General features: G+C 39.0%; 1 protein-coding gene across 6 annotated transcripts in view; it reads right to left on the reverse strand.

Annotated features, from left to right (window-relative positions):
* The window catches only part of RhoGAP100F (Rho GTPase activating protein at 100F), a 57,995-nt gene that overhangs the window by 12,113 nt on the left and 23,995 nt on the right, over positions 1-21,887 (reverse strand). For all 6 annotated transcript variants that reach the window (XM_069498494.1, XM_069498493.1, XM_069498498.1 and 3 more), the window contains exons 2-16: positions 12,157-12,276; positions 11,029-11,112; positions 10,171-10,269; positions 7,109-7,385; positions 6,387-6,516; positions 5,784-5,948; positions 5,155-5,295; positions 4,442-4,572; positions 3,387-3,852; positions 3,229-3,314; positions 2,707-2,834; positions 2,292-2,532; positions 1,546-1,805; positions 706-891; positions 402-624 (exon numbers count right to left, since the gene is read on the reverse strand). In XM_069498494.1, the coding sequence (XP_069354595.1) occupies positions 402-624; positions 706-891; positions 1,546-1,805; positions 2,292-2,532; positions 2,707-2,834; positions 3,229-3,314; positions 3,387-3,852; positions 4,442-4,572; positions 5,155-5,295; positions 5,784-5,948; positions 6,387-6,516; positions 7,109-7,385; positions 10,171-10,269; positions 11,029-11,112; positions 12,157-12,276 (2,737 nt within the window). The remainder of the gene's footprint in view (positions 1-401; positions 625-705; positions 892-1,545; positions 1,806-2,291; positions 2,533-2,706; positions 2,835-3,228; positions 3,315-3,386; positions 3,853-4,441; positions 4,573-5,154; positions 5,296-5,783; positions 5,949-6,386; positions 6,517-7,108; positions 7,386-10,170; positions 10,270-11,028; positions 11,113-12,156; positions 12,277-21,887) is intronic.

Genomic DNA, 21,887 nt, shown 5'->3' on the forward strand with positions numbered 1-21,887 from the left:
AGAATTGATTGATGTTTAAAGAAGCATAATTCGTAGATTATTTGAGTATCAAATTGGAAATTTCATTGCCATCGAATCTAACTTTGTTGGGCAGCGTTTGGAAAGCTTCGTCGACGAGGATGACGACGCGAATCTATAGCTGTACGCTACAGGTCGAGATGACAATCGGGGTATGAGGCGAGGGAGGCCCAGCACAACCGCACGTTACTCGCACTACCCCGAACCGGGCTAGCGCGGGGGCTATGCGGGTATGCGGGACGTCCCCACCCCGATTGCAATCTCGACCTGTCACGTACTATTTACGTGCCCACTTAGTAGTCGCGAAGGTGTACATGGCACTATTATATATGGGACACGACCGCCCCACAGCTGACGTTCCTGCTTCGTAGTCGTACACTTACCAATAATATCCAATCCGCGTCGCTCAATCTCCTCAACACATCGTCTCACAACAAGGGGGACCGGCGCCGCGTTGGGTGGTCGTAGCTCGCGCGCCACCACGGTCTCTAGCTCCGCGCCGAAGAGGGGTGGCTGTGCGAGCCGCGGCGCCGCGGGTCTCCGGCGGAACAACTCATGCGGCTCCGTGTGACGGACGCGCATGTACAGCGTGCCTCGAGGCTCCATCTGCGATAAAATCGTCAAATTAGTCTATGAGAGCTCTTAGAGATATAAGGGGAAAATAAAAAATTGCGTAATTGCCCTTACTTTTATTGCAAGCTGGTGTGACGCAGAGCGGGACAGTAAATCTGGCAGAGTCACTGCCCCTCGGAAACAGAGTTTGTGCCTGTGCTGCGGGTCCCACGAGTACACCAGTACATCCAACTGCCGGTTATCTACAAGCTCCAGTTCGAAGGACTCGTCCCAGTCAAACTGCAGCTCACCAGTACGAACCTGACAAATAAAAAGCGGATTTTAAGCGGATCAATGTATGTTTTAGACAATAGTTTTGTAAAACAGAATTTCACTATTATGGACCAGTGAAAATTCTGACAAACGTTTTGGTGCAGGATTTTTCGAATTTAATTTTTTTGTCAAATCATTATACAAAGTCATTAATGTTGGACAAAAGTATCTTTTTATATGAGAGAGTGATACAAGGCTTTTCATCATCATCATTATGTTAAACTCATTGCCAGCCCAAAACTGAGCACGGATCTCCGCTTAGAATGAGAAGAGCTTAGGTGATAGTCTCCCACGCTGGCCCAGTGCTGATTGGCACACCTTTGAGAACATTATTAAGAACTTTCAGGCATGCAAATTTCCTCGGTAGGTTTTCCTTCCCCGTAATATAAAACATGGCTTTTAGAATCACAATTTTGGTCCACTACTATTACTTTAGATAGGTAGCTATATGGTTTTTTAACGGTAAAAACGAATGTACCTAATGCTTGTTTATTGTTATAACTAACAACTTTAATGAAATTCTCGATTACTTGATACGAATTCAATAATCAGAACAACTTGGTTTATTGTAGTGGTTCACGGCTTAGTATATTTTGAGATTAATGACTTAAATTATATTACTATAATTGCAATAAAACTTACCACAGTTCGAGCTTTATGAACCCGGTCGCACTCCAGGACGCAGTACAAATCTCTCGGCGCCACGGGCGGCTGCGGAGGTGCAAGTGGCCCTGAAGGTGGAGACCCCGGTGAGGACCCCGTGGGAGCTGGGCGCAACCCTCGGCCAGCGAGAAGGTGCACCCACAGCATTCCTGACACTCCGCCTGAGATACGGGACAAGCCAGTCATGGATGTGGACAAACCTCCCGTGCCTGGCTTCTCCACTTTGTATTTTAGGAACTCTGAAAGACGAAGAAAGATTTTAAATGTAATTGAATTTTACAGTAGATATCTACTTATACTTGACTCATAGTATTATATTGAAGTTCAAGGGTTCGCACCCTTTTACTTAACTAAAACTTAAGACGAGAATTATAGTGATTATTGAGAAGAAACTGAAAGTATGAGAGATGAAGGAGAGGTATAAAGCACCACATAATCAAGTATTGTAAGAGAACCGACCTCTATTAGTACAACCACAGGACAGTTATCCTAAACAAAAAAATTTGCAGACTGCAACTTGTTTTAAGTTAAAACTTGGTGTCCAATACCAAAATAAACTGGACTGGGACAAGTAAACTAGGAGCCCAGTTCCAGCAGTTGTCTCTCGCGATGAGTGGATAGAGAGCTACTGGCAGTGGGCCGCAGCTGTTGCAAAGACAGAGACTTCGCGGGCAATTGTCGCGGTCTCTCTTTGCGACTACAGCTGGCCAGGCATAATGAATTACCATTAGGATTAATGTCCAGATGACGTTGGTGTCGTGAGCCCGGCGTCGGCACAGGACTCGGACAAGTGAACTTGGAGCCAAGTTCCAGCAGCTGTCTCACGCGACGAGCGGACGGTGAGCCACTGGCGGTGGGCCCCAGCTGTTGCGAAGACAGAGACCTCGCGGGCAAGTGACGCGGTCTCTCTATTCGACTGCGGCTGGCTAGGCCAAGGGATGAGCCGAAGCGACTGCCACTCTCCATCTAAAAATAAAGTAAAATACAGTTTTAAAAGTGGTGATAAGTAATGGTCAAGACGTTAGCCTCCTATTATTAGTCACAGCTCGCTAGTGGGCGCAAGAGTTACGAGTGGTACTTGCCCGAAGGGAACACTTAGAGAGAGCAAGGCAGTCGACCTGAGCACAATGCTTTACTTACATTCTTGAGAGCATCATGTATGTTCTCAGCGGAGTAATGCGTAGGAAGCCTGGGCCGCAGAGTCTCGTACAGCGCGCTGGTGGAAGGTGCACGGGAGAGCCACGCGCGGTACTCGTCCGACGTGAACACTGAGGGAGAGGAGGGCAGTCGACCTGATTACAATGCTTTACGTAGTAATATTAGGTAGACATTCAAAACAAATTGTCTATACAATAATGTCCTATAACCGAACAAAATGTTTTGCTTCCTATTTTAGAGAATATAAAAATTGTGGCGAAACCAGGTCGTCATTCAAATCGTTTAATTTCAAGGACCTAAAGTACAAACAAAAAATTCCAGACACGGGTAAACAATGAAATGTCACTAATTTACGCAATTTAAAAATGTCTCTCTTGAAATTTCCAGATTAATCGTGATATTTTCTTTGGCATAGGCTCTTTTAAACAAATTCCAGATAAAAATCAATTAAAATCATCAAGAACGTAAGAAGGGTAAGTAGACTGAAAGATATCATAAACTAACCTCTGGAAGAACGTAAGTCTAATCGCGAGGACAACGGTTCCGGTTCGTCTTGAAGAACACTTCCCGCCCGTCTGGATAGTCCCATTCTGTGTACCAAGATAAAAATAATTAAATAGCATCAACCTATACAATTCAGGATTTAAACAGATTGGTCTCACCTTTGACCCGTTCCTCTTACGTCTCTTGGTAAGGAGTTAAACTTTGAACCAATGTCCCTTCCTAACGTGCTACTTCTGTAACCACTTAGTCCTGAATAATAAGGCGTCCTTGTAGGTGCCGTTGCCTCAGTATCAGAAGAATAGTCCAAGCTACGGTTTCTCCTCGATGTTCCAAACTTGCTACTGTATGACGGAAGTCCTAATCCAGTGGTTCCATAGCCTCCTCCTAGAGCTGAACTCAATCCGGTCCCTGACAATCCAGTACCAAGTCCAGAACTCGTTAAGCCTGAGCCCACTAAACTTGAGCCCGTTAAGCCACTTAGTCCAGTAGTCGATAAGCCTGAAGGCAATCCAGGTCCAAGCCCGGTTCCTCCAAGGCCAGCTGCGCCGAGGCTACTGCCAGGTAGTCCCGATCCTGGCATTCCTACACCACCGTAACGTTGCCCATATCTTGACAAACTTGAAGCTAGAACAAAGATATCAATCAAGATTTTTCGTTCAGGTTTTTGAAAAACTTTTGTGGAAGATGTTTTTTTAGAGTCGATTGCACTGATTAAGCAACGCTGATCAAAGTCGGTAACTGGATAGGTAATCGACTTTGGAGGTGGTGCCTTGGAGAGTTGTTTAAGCCATAGGTAAGTGCCCTGTTATCAATAGGTAACCCTATTCTATAAACTATTCCAAGAGCTACTCGTTCATCAGCTCGAGCTAATTCGAGGTTCGAGGTTTCGAGGTTGCGGAGGTAAGATGAAAATTGCTTTGGGTTAAAACCTGTAGCCTGTAATATTATGTAAAACAGTACTGTGACTGACCGATAAACAATTCACATCCAAAATGGGTGCACTTAGATATTTGAAATTCAGATTTTTTGAGTATCCTGGTGTATTACGGAAGGGTTTTGGGAAATTACAACGGGATCTTCAAAAACCTAAATCTATGCAAAGTAACACCTGGAATTAGCCAGTGTATAATATAAGCAAACCTAGGCTAATATTATATTGGGAACAAAACGCGAAAAAAAATAAACTGTACCTATTATAATGTATCATGCTTACCACCAGGTCCTGCAGTGGAGGCTTTCATACTTGACCGTAATAACGAGTGTCTACCAAAATCTGAATGTGTCTCCGCCCGGGGCAACTGTTGTTCTGATCCAGATCGCGGTACTCTTCCTCCGAAACGCATGCTATAACAAATAACTCATAATTTTTCAAAGATATATTAACCTCAGTCACAGAAAAAAGTGAGTTGTTTATAGTAAGTTTATCTACTAAATCTACTAATCGTCACAAGAATCAAAGATTTTGAACTGTCGGTTTAAAAAGTTGGAACTACCCTCACGTACACGTTCTTCGATCTTTGTGAACAGATTTAAAAAAAAATACACATGATGAAACGTTATAAGTGTTTGGGGTAAAGAATTATTTCTGCATGTCTGTTACCATTGTCCTCAAAACCTTCTGAATCGGTTCTGATAATATGACTTTTTGCAAAACCTACATGTAGTCCGCGACAGGTTGAGATGACAATCGGAGTATGAAGCAGGGGCACGCCCCGCACACCCACACGTCATCCGCGCTCGCCCACACCGGGTTAGCGCGGGGCGTTTACTCCTCGATTACCATTACAACCTGTCGCATACTATACTTACAATCTTTCAAGCAAGATTTTAGAGACATTTTGTGGCTATGAAATGGCATGAAATAGTTTGTGAATTTGTTTCTCTATTTCATCGTAAGCAAAGGAAAATACTAAACGGATACTGTACCTTGGACTGTCGGATGGATAGAAGGAGTGCACTTTTTCCGCAAGACTTTCTAACGTGTTGGGATACGATCGTTCGTACGGCACAAAATGTGTTGCTTGTGACTTCGGCTGCTCCGTTATGACTGGCGGTGGCGGTCTATAGCTGCAAACATAGTATTAACTTATGAGAGTTTATTTATTTAAGTAACAAATATTTAAAAAAACACCGCAACCAAAGGATGCCATGGAGAAACTATCTAAGTATGTGTGTAATGTAGATGATTCGTAGTAAACGTGGACACAAAAATGCACTTGAATATTGAACAAATTATTGTGTAGTAATTACATAAGGTTAGCGTTAAGTTTTATTGTAATATTTTTAGTAAAAAAAAAACAAATCAAACAACTTCTGAAATGCACTTCATTTCGCCCCATTTTGTTTCTTTAATTTTTGGCACGTCAATTATTATTTTCAACCGAAATTAATAGATCCTTTCGTGTGGCTGATTTATGAGCACACTTTTTATGAGGGCCTATCTATAAACCTCAAGGGAAGAAACGTTGAAAATCATACCACGATTGGGATGGTACCTTATCCCAATAATTACAAAAGTGTGTATGCAGTGTGATGTTTTGCCCTTATATGAGTACCTCCAAGTTGAATGATCTGAAGGTGGTCTGGAGTTGTAATAAAGGTCCAGTGGCGTAGAATCCGGTGACAGTGCTCCGAGTTGCATACGACTTCTCTCTTCCCTTCCGTCGCCGACCGGTCGAACCGTGCTACCGGGACCCCCCGTTGAACGAAGAGTACCGTGTCTGAAATAAAATAAATAAATGGGAAGTATGCATCAAAAATGCTGAAATCTATGATATGAACTGAATCATTCCTATGAATAACGCTCTGTCTTTTCTAAAAGTGTATTGTGTCTGATCGTTTTTATTTATCTTAAAAATCATTTTGAAGGAATGATTATAATGATACTAAGTATGTATATTATCATTTTTCATGAATTTATTCTTGAGATTAGACTTACAAACTTCAATATTTTTATTTGCTCAAGTAATGTACCAAAGATGGTCAACTTATTATACGTTCCGACCTACTCTGCGTTTTTGGCGTGAATTATTACACATATTATAATTATGCAATTAATGATTCTTGACTATTCATTTCCGCTTTGAGCGTATTCATTCAGTTTTTAGTAACGTGAATATTATGTTACCATAAATGAATATAAGTTTTTTGGAAATTACTGTGAATAAAGCCCGTCCAATCGATCTCGATCTCGATCATCATCGTCTCGACAGTCCCGTTTCAATACAACAACTGGTGGAGGCTTGTGTTCCGTACGCGGCAATGACGGTGAACCAGGTCCTGATTTTCCTAGAAACAAACAGATAAAATACAATTTAATAACGCAGGTATCTCTACTCCATCATCGAAAAGAAGTTAGTAGCGCTCACTCTATGTTTCTCTGAGAGTGTAGTGTGTCTGTAGTGTAGTGTACGTTGTTTCGTGATCCCATACAAATGAAAGAGACAAAAATCTCAGTCAGACTCGCCCACTGCCATGTTTGTCTGTATCAAAGAAGTTGGAAGTACCTATGTCGATGGTCTGTATCATTTGTATGGGGTTACGTAACAGAGAGACCGTTATACAATTTTTTTCTGCGGACAGAGTACAGTATCTATAGGAATTTATTATAGACTTTGTAGTTTAAGGATAACCTACAAACATTATCTATGACAACGGCCTACAATTTGAAATACCTAGTTGTTTTGTTTTATAAGCTTTGTCTTTATCTTGATGAAAATGAAAAGTAGGTTATGCAAATACGCTACCAATTGAAAATATGGAAATGCTGCCAGAACAGACAGGACTTTAACAAAACCACGATCAGATAGACTTACTCAAGAGAGATATTGTTGAAAATGACATGAAAATTTCGAGCTATTTCATTAAAATTATGCTTTACCTTTTCTCTGCCTGGTACAAAGTAGTAACCGCCTGGGTATCGACATGATGATAACTACATCATCCAGTGACATTCTTCGGACATCCACCAAGTTCACAGCCAAGATTTCGTCTCCAACTTTCAAACAGCCGCTGTTGTACACCGCTGATTCGAGTGCTATTCGGGATATGAACACGCCATCTGTCCTCGCACCACCGTCTCCTTCTCTGATATACAGGCCCAAGGTTTGACCAGGGCGCTTGACGATTTCCACTAGTTGAACTATGTGGCGCGCGTCCTGTGACAAATATTAGCGTTTAAGCACTTTGCTGATCGAAGACGTTGTATGTAGTCTAAAAGATTCGTTTGTTTGTTCGGAATTGATAAACTCTGAAACTACTGAGCTAATTTTAATGATTATTTTGCCATTATATAGATTATTTATAATTATATCACGCAGACCAAGTCGCGGGAAAAATACAGTATTGAAGATGATTTTCGTTTTGGGAAACTAAAATAAGAATGAAATCAGAAATAACAGTAGTCCAGTATAGGTACTGTACAGTGTAGGTAGGTAGGTAGGTTGTAATGAGTACCTGTTTCAGTTTGTTTAGATAGGTCACAGTCGTATCACAGACAGGTAGGTACTCGTTGCAACAATTTTCTGATAAGCAATGCAGATAATCTAGGCGCATTGCATGAATCGACCGCGGAATTACGGCAGGACTCCCACAATGCATAGTTGGGGACGAGGACTGGAAGTGCACATCCCAACAATGCTAGTCTAGATTGCGTTCGCATTCCCGGCGCGATCTAGGCCAGGAACAATGGGGTTGTCTGGAGTGAGCTCTTTCAACGTTCTGTTAGGTTACGAGCAGCATTCGGGTCAATGGAGCAAGGAAAATTACCTGTTTTTTTTTTAAAACAAGTAAGTAATTTCAAGATAAATTAAAACTAACCTCATTATTATTATGCTTATATTATATTATATTATATGCTCGATATTGAAATGCAATATGAAAAACTCAAGCTTTAGGCAGTAATTGTCCCACTGCCTACGAGGAAGCGAGTAGCTATCTACTATTTTCTCATTCAAGAAACGTACAATAATTGATGTATGATTCTGTGTCAATAAAAGGGACAAATGCTTAATTATATTATCTGATCGCTGGCTGTACATACTGCCGATGTCGGTGAAAATTCTTTCGCCACTAGTTAGTTGCGACGCGACGAGATGTTTTCCTGGCGGTAAAAACATTCAAGCAGTTTGCATAGTTGCGTAGTAGTTTGATTGCGTGATTACTGGCTCGTCACACTCGCATACTCGCTCATAATCCAGCGATAAAACTATCCCAACTACACACTCGCTTCTAGTTTTTATTAGTTCAATCCGTTCTTGGTTCATGTTCTCAAAGGTCATGATGTCTGTGAATCTGCATTTGGCACCACAATTGACCTAACCTAAACCATTGTCATTCTGAGAGGAGACCTGCTCACTAGTGGGTTGGCGGTGGGTTGATATGATGATGACTGTAGCTTATAAACGCTGACGCTTTAACTTTCAATTCGTGAATTTCTTCTTACAAAACTACATACTTTTGAACAAATTGCCTAGGTAGGTATAGTCGCTACAGTCGTATAGGTCGAGATGGGAATCGGGGTATGAGGCGGAGGACGCCACGCACAACCACACGTCACCCGCGCTGTCCCGCATCGGATTAGCGCGGGGACTGTGCGGGTCTGCGGGGCGTCCCCACCCTACCATCTTTACATGTCGTGTACTATACAATAAATCACTATCAGTCATGAAAAAGTTGCAATTTACCAACTCGCATGTTTAAAACATGCGAAATATTGATCCAAATAAAATGAGCCGATTAAAGCCTCCTCCTTTTTAGAAAGTCGATTAAAATTAAGTAAACAGCCTAATAGAGGATTCCAACCTTCCTTGAATAGTTCAGGTACTTCAGGTAGGTATTTTAAAATTAAATGGTAATTTAGGATATGCAAATGCCGATGAATAAATTTCCCCTTAAAGATCCCGCTAGTCTTGATGTGGGGGAGGCGTTATTGACTCGAAGGCGCTTGTTACCTTGAAAGGTTTCTCGCAGAGGTGTAAGATATTCAACGCTGTAATGACGGCTTATCAAATAGGGTATTTTCATATTATTATTTCACATACGTAAGTAGTGTTTCAGTAAAGTATAAAACGTTAGGACCTACTCGCTGTGTAGTGAAAGTGCTACATGCAGTCTAAGGCACATTACACACACGCAGAGTGGAGTGGAGTAAACGCGGTGTTTTTTCTTGATAACAACTCAAACTAAGCCTTATAGACAGTACACTTTTGCATAATAGTGGCCCACCCAAGAGCTTGACGCGTTTTTTGTTTAAAAAAACTTAGCAAAAAGCTAACTTTAAGCAAGATATATTTTTTAATTTGGTTAAAATTTACAAATAAACAAAACGCTAATTTTTCATAGCGGGATATTGCAATTCTGCGCCATAACAAAACGTTTAAGAACCCTAGAGCAATTGTATCAAATGGAATGCACTTATATAGATGGATTCTATCCCCCTTAGCAACAGACACTGGTGAAGGATTTTTCTCAATATCCGTGCGTATTACAAAAAGGAAGATAAACGCTCCGTGGGGATCAATGAGGGCATGAGTGTACTTGATTTATATAAAGAGAGTGGGGAAAATACAGTACAAGCTCGAGGGTTGTAAGGTGTAGAGGCGAGACTTTGTAAATAACAATGTCAAAGGTAAAGTTAAATCTTCTTATCCAGTTTGACCCTCAAGAACCACCGAAGTCTTAACCCACCAATCAATGACCACTTCGCCGGGTAACCAGCAACTTATAAAATTAGACTAGGATAAGGTACCTACTCGGCAATCTGGTTACGAAGCTCGGAAAGGTAACAACCGTTTTGGGTACATGTCACTTTAACCGTTTTGGGTACTTTCTCAAAAAGTTAATGTAAAAATCGTACATGTCGTTTTACGACATGTACGATCTACTTAATTAATATTATAAAATAGGCTTGGAACATAAAGAAGAAGAAGAAAAAAGATATACCTGTAAAGCAAAGAACTTCTTAGCGGCTTCTATGTTATTTCTGCCAACTTGTCTCAGCTCCAGAATTCTCACTATCATCTCACCGCGTCGCTCCACCGCCTGTAAATCATATAAATAAGTTTAAAAGCATTAACGTAAATCATATAAATTAAATTAATCAAGTTTACTGTAAATTATATAATATATAAATACATTTAATGTGTTTTACACTAACAGTTAAAATTATATCTCTAAAACTGAGTACGAAATAAAACCGTACAAATGAAAAGCCTTTGCACGACGAGTCTACGATGTTAGGAAATTTTTAACACTAACTTGTCCCGATGGGAATCCTAACAGGCGCTGAAACTTGTGAGACTTTACAAAACGATAGAAAGAACTGAACAAGAAAAATAAATAGCAACAAGAAATTTCAAGTTTTATATTTACAGTAAAGTAATAGCCTAATAATGTCCTTTCGTGAATTAATATTTGTCATGGAGAATGCAGGCTGGGGGATTACACAAATAATGTGAAGGTTTTAATAATTCTATGGTAGGTATAGGTTAAAAAACCTTCTTTAATTTTTCCAAAACTTTTCAACGAAATCCACGTGAATCGTAAAAAATATTACGAATAGCCTTTGAACAACTATAGGTTCCATCAACATTATACCGAACTATACTTAAGTATTATTAAACGAGAACATTGGTGGTACTTAAAGACAACTATGTCGAACAGTGGATGCATATTGACTGAGAATTAAAAGTTTACAAATTTAAATCATCTTTTAATTCATATTAAATTATAACGTTAAATGTTTAATGGTTTTTACACAAATTCGTTTTGTAATTCACATAAATGGCTAATTACACTTACCTCGAGCGCCGCGGCTGTGGTGGCATCGTGGTCGTTTTCCACCATTTCAATTTGCCTGAATATTTCATTGCTGACACCCGATACCTAAAAATATTATTTTGTGTAAGCGTATAATAATTGTTACATTAAAAATTGATATAGAATTATTGATTTACGGTTCAATGGTATTTACGATAACTGCTGATAAGGCACAATTAAATCCTAACTACTTTTTAATAGTAATCTTTTTCAGCTATTATTTATATGGTAGTAAATACATCGGCAACTAGATGATGCTGTGATTTCTCTCACGTATGTTTATTGTTCTTTTAAATCCCGTGGGAACTGGTTTTCCAGGATAAAAATAGCAGTCCGTTCTCCGGAATCCGAGCATGTTTGCTTTTGCAAGCAAGAGTGAATAGGCATCTTCTAGGTAAACGAGTCCCATCTTAGGCCACGTCATCACTTTCCATCAGGTGTGATCGTGGTCAAGCGTATACCAATACTAAATAAAAAAAAGTTTAAACAGATGGGCCGTGAAAAGGTAACACAGCCAGACAAACTTTCGCATTTATGGTAAATATTGACTGAATATTTTATTGCTATATATGTAGGTACCTACCTAAAAATATTAGTTTGTGTAAGTATATAATAACTGCTGCATTAAAAATTGATTTGTAATTAATTTTCGGTTCAATGGTATTCACAATGACTGCACTGATAAGGTAGGTATAATTAAATCCAAACTACCTTTTAATATGTAGGTATGTAGTTTTTTTTTCAGGTAATAATTTGCGTGGTAGTATGTTAGTTAATAGATATAAAGGTGTAACCAGAACAGAACGCAAAAACAAAGACAGGTGATAGTACTGATGATTACTGATTTGATACCACAAAAAGATGCCCGCGACTTCGTCCACGTGGACATAAATGTTGGAAAACCCCAGCGGGAACCATGAATTTTACAGGACAAAAGAAGCATATACGTATATCCAAGGTATAATCTATCTCCATTCTAAACAGCCAAATCCGTCTAGTAGTTTTTGCGTGAAAGAGTAAGAAACACACATACACACACTACAAACTTTCACCTTTATAATATTAGTGTGTGGATTTTTCGATAAGTGTTCTAGTTTCAAGAGTAGTTACCTTCCGGAAGTCTGGCTGCAGCACGCAGGGCGGCGCGTGGTTGGCGCGCGCCGGCTGCGGCGGGCCGGGCGGTGCGCGGCCCGGCGACGCCGTCAAGTCCGGCGCCGCGCGGCCATTTTCCTGAACAAAAGACACTTCAATCATTAAGAGTAGTGTATGCTCGGGGACCCAGAGCCCTAGCCAGCGAAATCCCGGCTAGAAGACACTCGCCAGAGCACTAAGATGCCCTGCGCACAACCCGGGTATAACTCCAGCGCTCCATTTGAATATTAACTGATCAAACACGATGAAATTTTGTAGACACGTTTTAAGAACTAATATCTATATCTGTGATTTACCAGGTTTCCGTAAAATAACTAGTTTTAAAGTTACCTGGGTTTAAATATATGTAAGTATAGTCCGCGACAGGTTGAGATCGAGATGTAGGTAACATATTATAACCTAATTGTTAATATTAACTTGAACCATGCAGTGTGTAACCAGAACCCTTCGCAATTTACCTTATTAAATTACCTTATTGTTATATTACCTAAATACAATCCAATACCAATAACCATTTGCCTCATTTTGTAGTTTTACTGATTTATTATTTTTCAAACCCGCAACGTATAGCGTGCAAAACTCGAGTCAATATCCCGCTTACGACGCGGAATTGACTCCGAGTAGCCTACTTACGCAACGTTCGTTGACCTCTAGTGCCAGTCAGATGTTTAATTTGCAATATATCGTAAAAATTTACAAAATTTTAGGTTTTTTACACATTTTTTTTTGTGGTATAATTATTAACAGTTATCATCAACCAGTCTTCGTTTTTGCCAGCGTTCTGGTTACACCCTGTATATAGCACTTATAATTTTATATAATTAGCTAAGTATCACTAAGGAATAAATCAGATTTTGGGCACAAATGTTTTAGAGGACGGGCAAAGAGGCAATTTTTTAAACCAGAAAAAAAATGAAAACAGGACACACTAGAAAACAAAGCACGCCATTAAAAATAGCAGCGCAAACAAAAACTAACGCTCCACACGGTATGATATGGAAAACGCTTGCGAATTTTATTCCAGTTTTGATGGTCTGAATGCAAAATTAAAAATACCACAGGTAGAAAGCTATATTCAACAATTGTAACATACCTACTTCATTAATTTTTTAATTCATAATTGCGGCATACGAAATGTACCTGTACCAAATGTACCTACCAAGCTGATTAGGTACCTACGTCCTACGTACTTCGTTACTTTAGATTTATTTCGCTTCATCATAGTTCATCTCCTGACCGTTATAGGACCTTTTTCCTTTAACAATTAGAACAATTGAATTGTTTTATTAGCTAATAAGTGTAAGGCTATTTTTAAAAACTGATTTAAAGACATGCAGACATAATGTTGTATTTACAAAATTACTTTCTGTGGTTTTGAAGTAAAAAATTAAGTTTTATAGGAATTATAACAAAAAAATATATAGTCAATTATTTTCAGCCGTTATAAGATCATGTAACTATATCTGTGGGAACGCATACTTATAATTCGGCGGTCGATTACGGGGGGAGAGCGGGGCGAGACTGAGCAGCGGGGCGGGGGGTCCCTGACCTACTTCCCTCCCGTACGCACGAGGTCACTGTACTGCAGCTGCAAGATCCCGAATGCCGCAAAGGTGACTGGACGGTCTCGAGTCAAAGAGTGCTTTTATCTAGTGTCCACGATGACCTACTTTCGTTAACCTCTGGGTTAAATAATGGTTCAAAGTTTAAACACTTTGGTTTACAAGATTAGAGCTATTTTTAAAATTTTGTAGTGAAAAAAATCGGTCGAATGAGAGACGCACACGCACACGAAGGGTTCCGTAGTCCGCACCATCGTAAAAAAATAACACTTTAATTTTTTTTTAACTATCATAAATATTATATCATATTATTTTGAATATTATTTGTTACTAGCTGATGCCCGCGACTTCGTCCGCGTGGAATAAGGTTTTTTAAAAATCCCGCGGGAACTCTTTAATTTTCCGGGATAAAAAGTAGCCTATGTCACTCTCCAGGTTTTTATCTATACATGCAATAAATCACGTCAATACGTTGCACTGTTGCGACGTGATTGAAGGAAAAACCAACAAACAAACACACTTTCACATCCATACTAATATTATTAATGCGAAAGTGTGTCTGTCTGTCTGTCTGCTAGCTTTTCACGGCTTAACCGTTCAACCGATTTTGACGAAATTTGGTACAGAGGTAGCTTACAACCCGGGGAAGGACATAGGCTACTTTTTATCCCGGAAAATTTAAGAGTTCCCACAGGATTTTTAAAAACCTAAATCCACGCGTACGAAGTCGCGGGCATCAGCTAGTTTATAATAAGGGTACTGATTGTAGCGGCTACAGTTAGAATTACTTACACATTCTGAGAAAATCTCAACTCTCTACCTATTCCGGTTAACGAGATACAGTCCGCTGACAGGCATACGGACGGATGGACTTCAAAAATTGAATTCAAAAACTAATAAAGCTGATATAAACTTTTTATCGCTACTTCACTTAACACTAGCTTTTTTGAAAAATGTTAAGTTTAAACCCTATTTATAAAATAACAGAATTAATTTCAAACCCTATTTCTAAGCCTAGAAATGCAGCTCAAGGCTTGACGTATTTTAACTAAATATATAGGTGACCTAATCTAGTCTATAGTTAGATAGACAAAAACGGTTCAAGCTAAAATAGCTTAGCAAATCTGAGCGGCGGCAATGCCTTTGAAAGCTTAGGTTTAATTAATGGTTTTCACTGAAAGCATGATTACGGTCTTAACTGAGAAATTATATGTTAGGCCTGTATTTTGTAGGCCGCGGATACATTAATTGTAAATTTTACTCACGTAAGTAGCTTACATGATTAACTTACGACTTTACTAATGTAAATCTAAATATATAAAAGAAAAAGGTGACTAACTGACTGACTGACTGTCTGATCTATCAACGCACAGCTCAAACTACTCGACGGATCGGCTGAAATTTGGCATGCAGATAGCAATTATGATATAGGCATCCGCTAAGAAAGAGTTTTTGAAATGAATTTTCAAAAATTCTAATAAAACCACTAAGGAGGTGAAATAGCGGTATGAAATTTATGTAGTCAACGCGGATGAAGTCGCGAGCATAAGCTAGTACTCAATAATAAGCTAGTACAAGTACCTTAGTAAATTTGTTGTTAATTAATTATGTAAGCTACTTACGTAAGTAAAACGTACAAGTCTAATTGTGGCCGTAGCGTAACACAGAACCGGACGTTTATTCAATAATAGCTGATGTTCGCGACTACGTCTGCGTGTACCTACTACACAAATATTAAACCCCTATTTTACCCCCTTAGGAATTGAATTTTCAAAAATCCTTTCTTAGCAGTCTACGTCATAATAGCTACCATAACAGCATACCAAATTTCAGCCCGATCCGTCTATTAGTTTGAGCTGTGCGTTGATAGGTAAGTCAGTCAGTCAGTCATCTTTTTCTTTTAATATAATATCTAGATTATATATTATTATTATTATAAGAACATCAACATCAATCCTACTTTACCATCAGAACAATAAATATACGAATAAATTGCGCAAAGCAATCTAGGACAAAAGAGTTCACAACAATTATGATGCCACAGTTTTGAACAATGCGAAACAAAGTATAAAAGCAGACCCATGATTCATATCGTATTGTTGATTCAGTTTTCCCCAGCCTACTCTACTGGCGCATCGAAGTTAAACTGGTAACACAAAATATTTATAATAATAAATATTGCGTAAAAAGCTGTGATAGCCTAGAGGCTAGGACGCTCGCCTTCTCATCGGAGGTCGCGGGTTCGATCTTGGGCACGCACCTCTAACTTTTTGGAGTTATGTGCGTTTTAAGTAATTAAATAGGTATCACTTGCTCGAGTCTGACTCGCACTTGGCCGTTTTTTATGATTTGAAAAGAGCAACTGCTGAGTTTCTTGCCGGCTTTTCTCAGTAGAATCTTCATTTACGTATAGAGGAGGAATCTACCCTAAAAAAACAAGATTTTGTCGATGTGTTTGCCAGTTTGTTGCCCATGCTAAATTACTGCTTTCTAGTAGGTACTAAGAGTCTGAGCTAAGTCGCGAACGGATGGACGTGCCGAAACGATGAGTTTCTTGTTCTCGCATTTGACCGGTTTTTTAAGGCTCCGTACCCTTAATAAACCGATCAAGTGCGAGTCGGACTCGCACATGAAGGGTTCTGTATCATCGTACAAAATTATGTATTTTACAATTTACTAGGGCGGCCATTTTGAATTTTTTATTATTTGTTGTTATAGTGGCATAAGAAACACCTACAGTATACACACTCTGTAAAATTTCAACTCTCTACCTATTACGGTTCATGAGATACAGCCCGATGACAGACAGACAGACGGACGGACAGCGGAGGCTTAGTATAAGGGTCCCGTTGGCACCCTTCGGGTACGGAAGTCTGAAAATGGCTAACTGAAAAAATAAAGGCCAGCAGACGCCAATTTTATTTTTCCCAAGTCCTCTATATTGTCGCACGAACGAAACCGGTGTAACTGAAAAAATACGATTATACGTCGGAGTCATCCAACGTGACTTTTCACCCATTTCCGTATGCGAAGCAATTACATACACGAGCTCTCTCTGCCCGCGTTCCTGTAACGCCCAGTCACTAGTGCATTTCTAAACGGATGTTGTGTTATTGGAAAATCTGTTCTATTCCCAATGAATAAGTCACGCTTTTCATTGATTGACGGCTTAATATCTAGATGTAATCCACGTAGGACATAAGACAATGGCTAGGGGTTAGTGAAAAGGGTGATGAGAGGTAATAGCGCATAGACCTACTTAGTAGTTTTTGTAGATACCCCAGCATTAGTTCTTCTTATATTATATCGTTAGAATACGTTTTCGTAGAATTTCTTTCTGAAATGGAAGCCTAGATATGTACTTAAAATAAAACATCAGTAGTTAAGATAGGAGCGTAATAAAAGTGCTTACTTTAATCGTTAAAATCTATCGGACTTTTACTACCCATAAACAACTAGCAAAACAAAAGTCGCCAAGCGAATAAAATCGTTTCACAACCAATCGTAGGTACATAAAATCCGTGGATGGCCTAAACATGCGTCTAGGTTAAAAATACAAGAAAAAGCAAGACGGGGCAGTTATCACGATAGTTCTAAACTATAATTCGAGTACCTGTAAATAAACGCTGAAATACTGTAAAATAGATTTTTGTCGCTTGGTATATTTTAATATAGTACACTTAGTATATTTCTTTTTATTTATGAACTCAGAATATTCTCCTCTTTCATATTTTGATAGAAAAAAAATCGGAGATACCCACTTTTTTGGATGTAGGTAGGTAACATGGTAGGTAGATGCATCCGACTATTCGAAAGTACTTGTAATAGTTTATTCGAATAAAAAAGTTTTTTTTTTTTAACTAGGTAAATTTGTCACCATATAATAAACTATTAACACCTGATTGATCAAAATCGGCTCAACATATATATTAAATAGGTACTAGTTAACGCTCGCGACTTCGTCCGCTTGGATTTAAGTTCTTCAAAAACCCCTTGAACTCTCTAACTTTCCGGGATTAAAAGTACCTACATTCCGGGGAAGGACATACTTAGGTCCTTCCCCGGAATGTCTGCTAAGGTAAGCTAACTCTGTACCAAATTTCATCAAAATCAGTTAAACTGTTGGACCACGAAAAGCTAGCAGACACACAGACACACTTTCTCAGTTATAATATTAGTTTAGAAGGATCGATACATGGTTACATACATTACATACACACATAGGCTGCTAAAATCATAACCCTTCCTTTTGGCTTGGCAGGAGTCGGTAAAAAGACGCTTGGGCGAAGAATCGATGGGCGGCGGACGACAACCGTACGCCTAATCGATATACCGTACTACTACTCTGAATGGGGTGCGCGCGCCGGTTGCCTTACGTAACGCGCATATCAACACCTGTTGCTTTACTACCACCCAGTTATAACCCAGCTACACTAAAAAGCCCCGCCCGTCCACTACACCCGTTTATTTAACTCCCGCTCCGAATTTAGGCGGGTAACCGATGTCAATGCACTGCTGCAACCTTCGCTGCACTCAAGGGTAGTAGTGGCTAGTGGTATGATAATGATCTTCGTTACTTATTGGAAGTCTATAATGAGCCCTTTATTATCTCTGTCGCATAGTTCAAATGTCTGTTATTTTGTGTCATCAAGATTTTATCTAGTGCAATATGGATTAAATGCATTAGTGGTTTATGGATAGAAAATTATACATTTTTCCTAATAATTACGTATAATTTCTTATATTGCCATCGGGTCTTGCTGTAGAAATATATTAAATTAAAAAATAAAATAATATTGTAATTTAAATCAGGACTTTTATTACATCTTTTCTTTAGTTTTATTTTTGCAATAAAAGAATGAATTTCAATTTACGTGGTGCGCGCTAGCTCTAAGACAGAAGATACAAAACGCAATATAATTCGCTGTCAAGTAGTTCTAAGACTACTATAGATAGCCTTACATATAAAATAATATCGCACATTCTTAATTATCAAACAATAGGCACTCATAATCAACTACTATTGAATTGAAGCAGACTTTCTTTGATCGAAACCAGACGTCTGCGGGTTTTCTTAAAGCGCGTCATGCGGTCATGTCTTTTGAATGCGTCCTCAGACTCCTGGAATATATTGCAAGCCTACGTACCTCTATATTATGTATAGTGTAGTATATATATGTAATTATACGAAGGGGAACGAAGCCTCGTCAAGGCTACACTGTCTACTGTCTAGACGTGTTTCCTAAGTAAGGGTAGATACCTACATTTTTATATGGAACCGTATTACTAACGTTGCTTAATCCTTTCTTAAGATATGCCCTTTAAATATACCAAGTTGTTGTAGTGGCACTGTTGTGTTCAAGTTGTAAAGAATTTTTTTGTTGTGGAAACGGACTGTCCCTAACCTGCCCTAACAGTCGCACGCTAAATGGTCAAATGTCACAACGTGTATTCCTCAATGATTAAATGAAAAACATATCATACCAACCAAAACAATTTATCGTTTTACAAAATATTGCCTATAGCAACATCAAAAATAGAGCTCTATGTCCGTACCTAGGTACTCAACCCGTCTGTTCGATTTACCTACATGCGTGGGTAAGTGCGAATGCACCGATACGACAGAAAATTCTCAGAAAAGTTACGTTTTAACTCCCGACTTCAGCCCCCCGATTGTGTAAGAAAAACGTATTGTTTTATTGTTTGTGCTTAACGTATTCATCGTGATCGTAATCGTTAACAAATGTGTCCTTTGATTGGCTGTGAAAAAACGTAAACAGCGAATCAACCAATCAAAGGACAGAATTTTTTGACGATTACGATAACGATGAATACATTAAGGCCCTAGCACAAACAATAAAACAATACAGTACGCGGCAGAAAATGATGTACATCGACCTTTAGAATGAGACTAGCTGACGCCCGCGACTTCGGCCGCGTGGACTACACAAATTCCAAACCCCTATTTCACCTCCTTAGGGCTTGAATTTTCAAAAATCCTTTCTTAGCGGATGCCTACGTCGTGATAGCTATCTGCATGCTAAATTTTAGCCCGATCCGTCCAATAGTTTGAGCTGTGCGTTGATAGACCAATCAGTCAGTTAGTCACCTTTTCGTTTTATATATTTAGATTACGGCTTTGGGAATTAGCTCATCACTGGGGCACTTGAAAGTTCTTTATTGAAGCTTGAAGGACGGTCAGGTATTACGTCATCCCATCGGATGGCAGTGATGCCATCTAATAGCGGTGCCGGCGCCTGTCTAGACGACTGGGACCTAGAACATTGTGTCAAGGAGTCTGGAATTACGCACATTTTAATTCTCGTCCTTCTGCTTCTATCTACTAAATCTTCTAAATCTATATAACTATATAATAAAAGGAAAACCTGACTGACTGACTGACTGACTGCGTAACTGACTGACTGACTAATCTCTCAACGCAGAGCTCAAACCACTGGACGAATCGGGCTAAAATTCGATATGCAGATAGCCATTATGACATAGGCATCTGCTAAGAAAGGATTTTTGAAAATTCAACCCCTAAAGGGGTGAAATAGGGTTTTGAAAGTTGTGTAGTCCACGCGGACAAAGTCGCGAGCATAAGCAGTATATAAATTGAAGGCTGCTATAATTGAAAAGATCGTTTTTCAAAAGCTTTGTTGAGTTTTTTAGCATCACTTGAACTTTAATTAGGGTTTTCTAAAGAAATTGAGATGAAGTGCTTATAAAGTGAAATATAATATTAATTACATAAAGAAACACCAACTATAATAATATGTACTAGCTTTTGCCCGCGACATCGTCCGCGATACATATAATATAATTTATCTATCAGTGAAAGAATTTTTAAAATCGGATGAGTACCTACTTAGGTAAGTAATTTAGTTATGGAGGATTTGTTATGCCCTAAAATTAGGTATTAGGTTAGTAAGAAAAACATAAATGGGATCAGAAATAGTGTAGAAAACCTTGTTTATTTTCTTACTAGCTGATGCCCACGACTTCGTCCACGTGGATGTAGGTAATTAAAAATCCTGTGGGAACTCTTTGATTTCCCGGGATAAAGCCTATGTCACTCTCCAGGTCTTTAACTATACCCATGCAAAAAATCACGTCGATCCGTTGCGACGTGATTGAAGGACAAACCAACAAACCAATAAGCCAACAAACAAACACACTGTCGCATTTATAATATGGGTAGTGATAGTGATAATAGAAATGCCTACGGTTCTTTATGCAGATCATATTATGCAGATGAAGAAAATTTAATGTAGAACATAATGGGTAATAGTTAGAAGGAAACCATATTACTTACTCAGATATTCATACAAGTAACTTCCACAAGGTATATCAAGTGTTATCAAGTTATAGGTGAAGCGTACATGAAAGCTTATTAATATTCTGCAGAGCGCTTAACCTGCAGCCTCTAATGACTTGATTTATAGGGTGCTTCAGTTAAATACTAGGTATAGCTGCATATTGCACATTGTATAGATGCGGTGAAATACCGCGAGTTTATTATTCAAGCAGATACTAGGTATTTTGTTTGTTAAATAATAATGTAGGTAAGGTTGCCTGGAAGAGATCGCTATTTTAGCGATAAGGCCGCCTATTGTACAATATCTTTGTTTATGTCTATTATTTTTGTTTTGGTGTACAATCATAGAGTGTACAATAAAGCATATTTTACTTTACTTTACTTTACTTTAGGTAGGTATATGATGTACAACTGAACTCAGCTTTTCTATCTTTTGTAACATCATTTATTTATTTATGTACTAGCTGATGCCCGCGACTTCGTCCACGTGGAATTAAGTTTTTAAAAATCCCATGGGATCTCTTTGATTTTCCGGTATAAAAAGTAGCCTATGTCACTCTCCAGGTCTTTATCTATACCCATGCCAACAATCACGTCAATCCGTTGCACCGTAGCGACGTGATTGAAGGACAAACCAATAAACCAATAAACAAACATACTTTCGCATTAATAAGGGTACTGATTAATTACTCTTCGCTATCACTAATTACTTATTATAAAACAAAGTCCCTCCGCCGAGTTTGTCTGTCTGTGCGAGTTAATCTTAGGAACTGCTGTAGGGATTTATAGGTAGGATTGTAAGGTACAGA

Source organism: Maniola hyperantus, chromosome 5 (genome assembly GCF_902806685.2).
Source record: "Maniola hyperantus chromosome 5, iAphHyp1.2, whole genome shotgun sequence".
NCBI classification, from domain to species: Eukaryota; Metazoa; Arthropoda; class Insecta; order Lepidoptera; family Nymphalidae; genus Maniola; species Maniola hyperantus.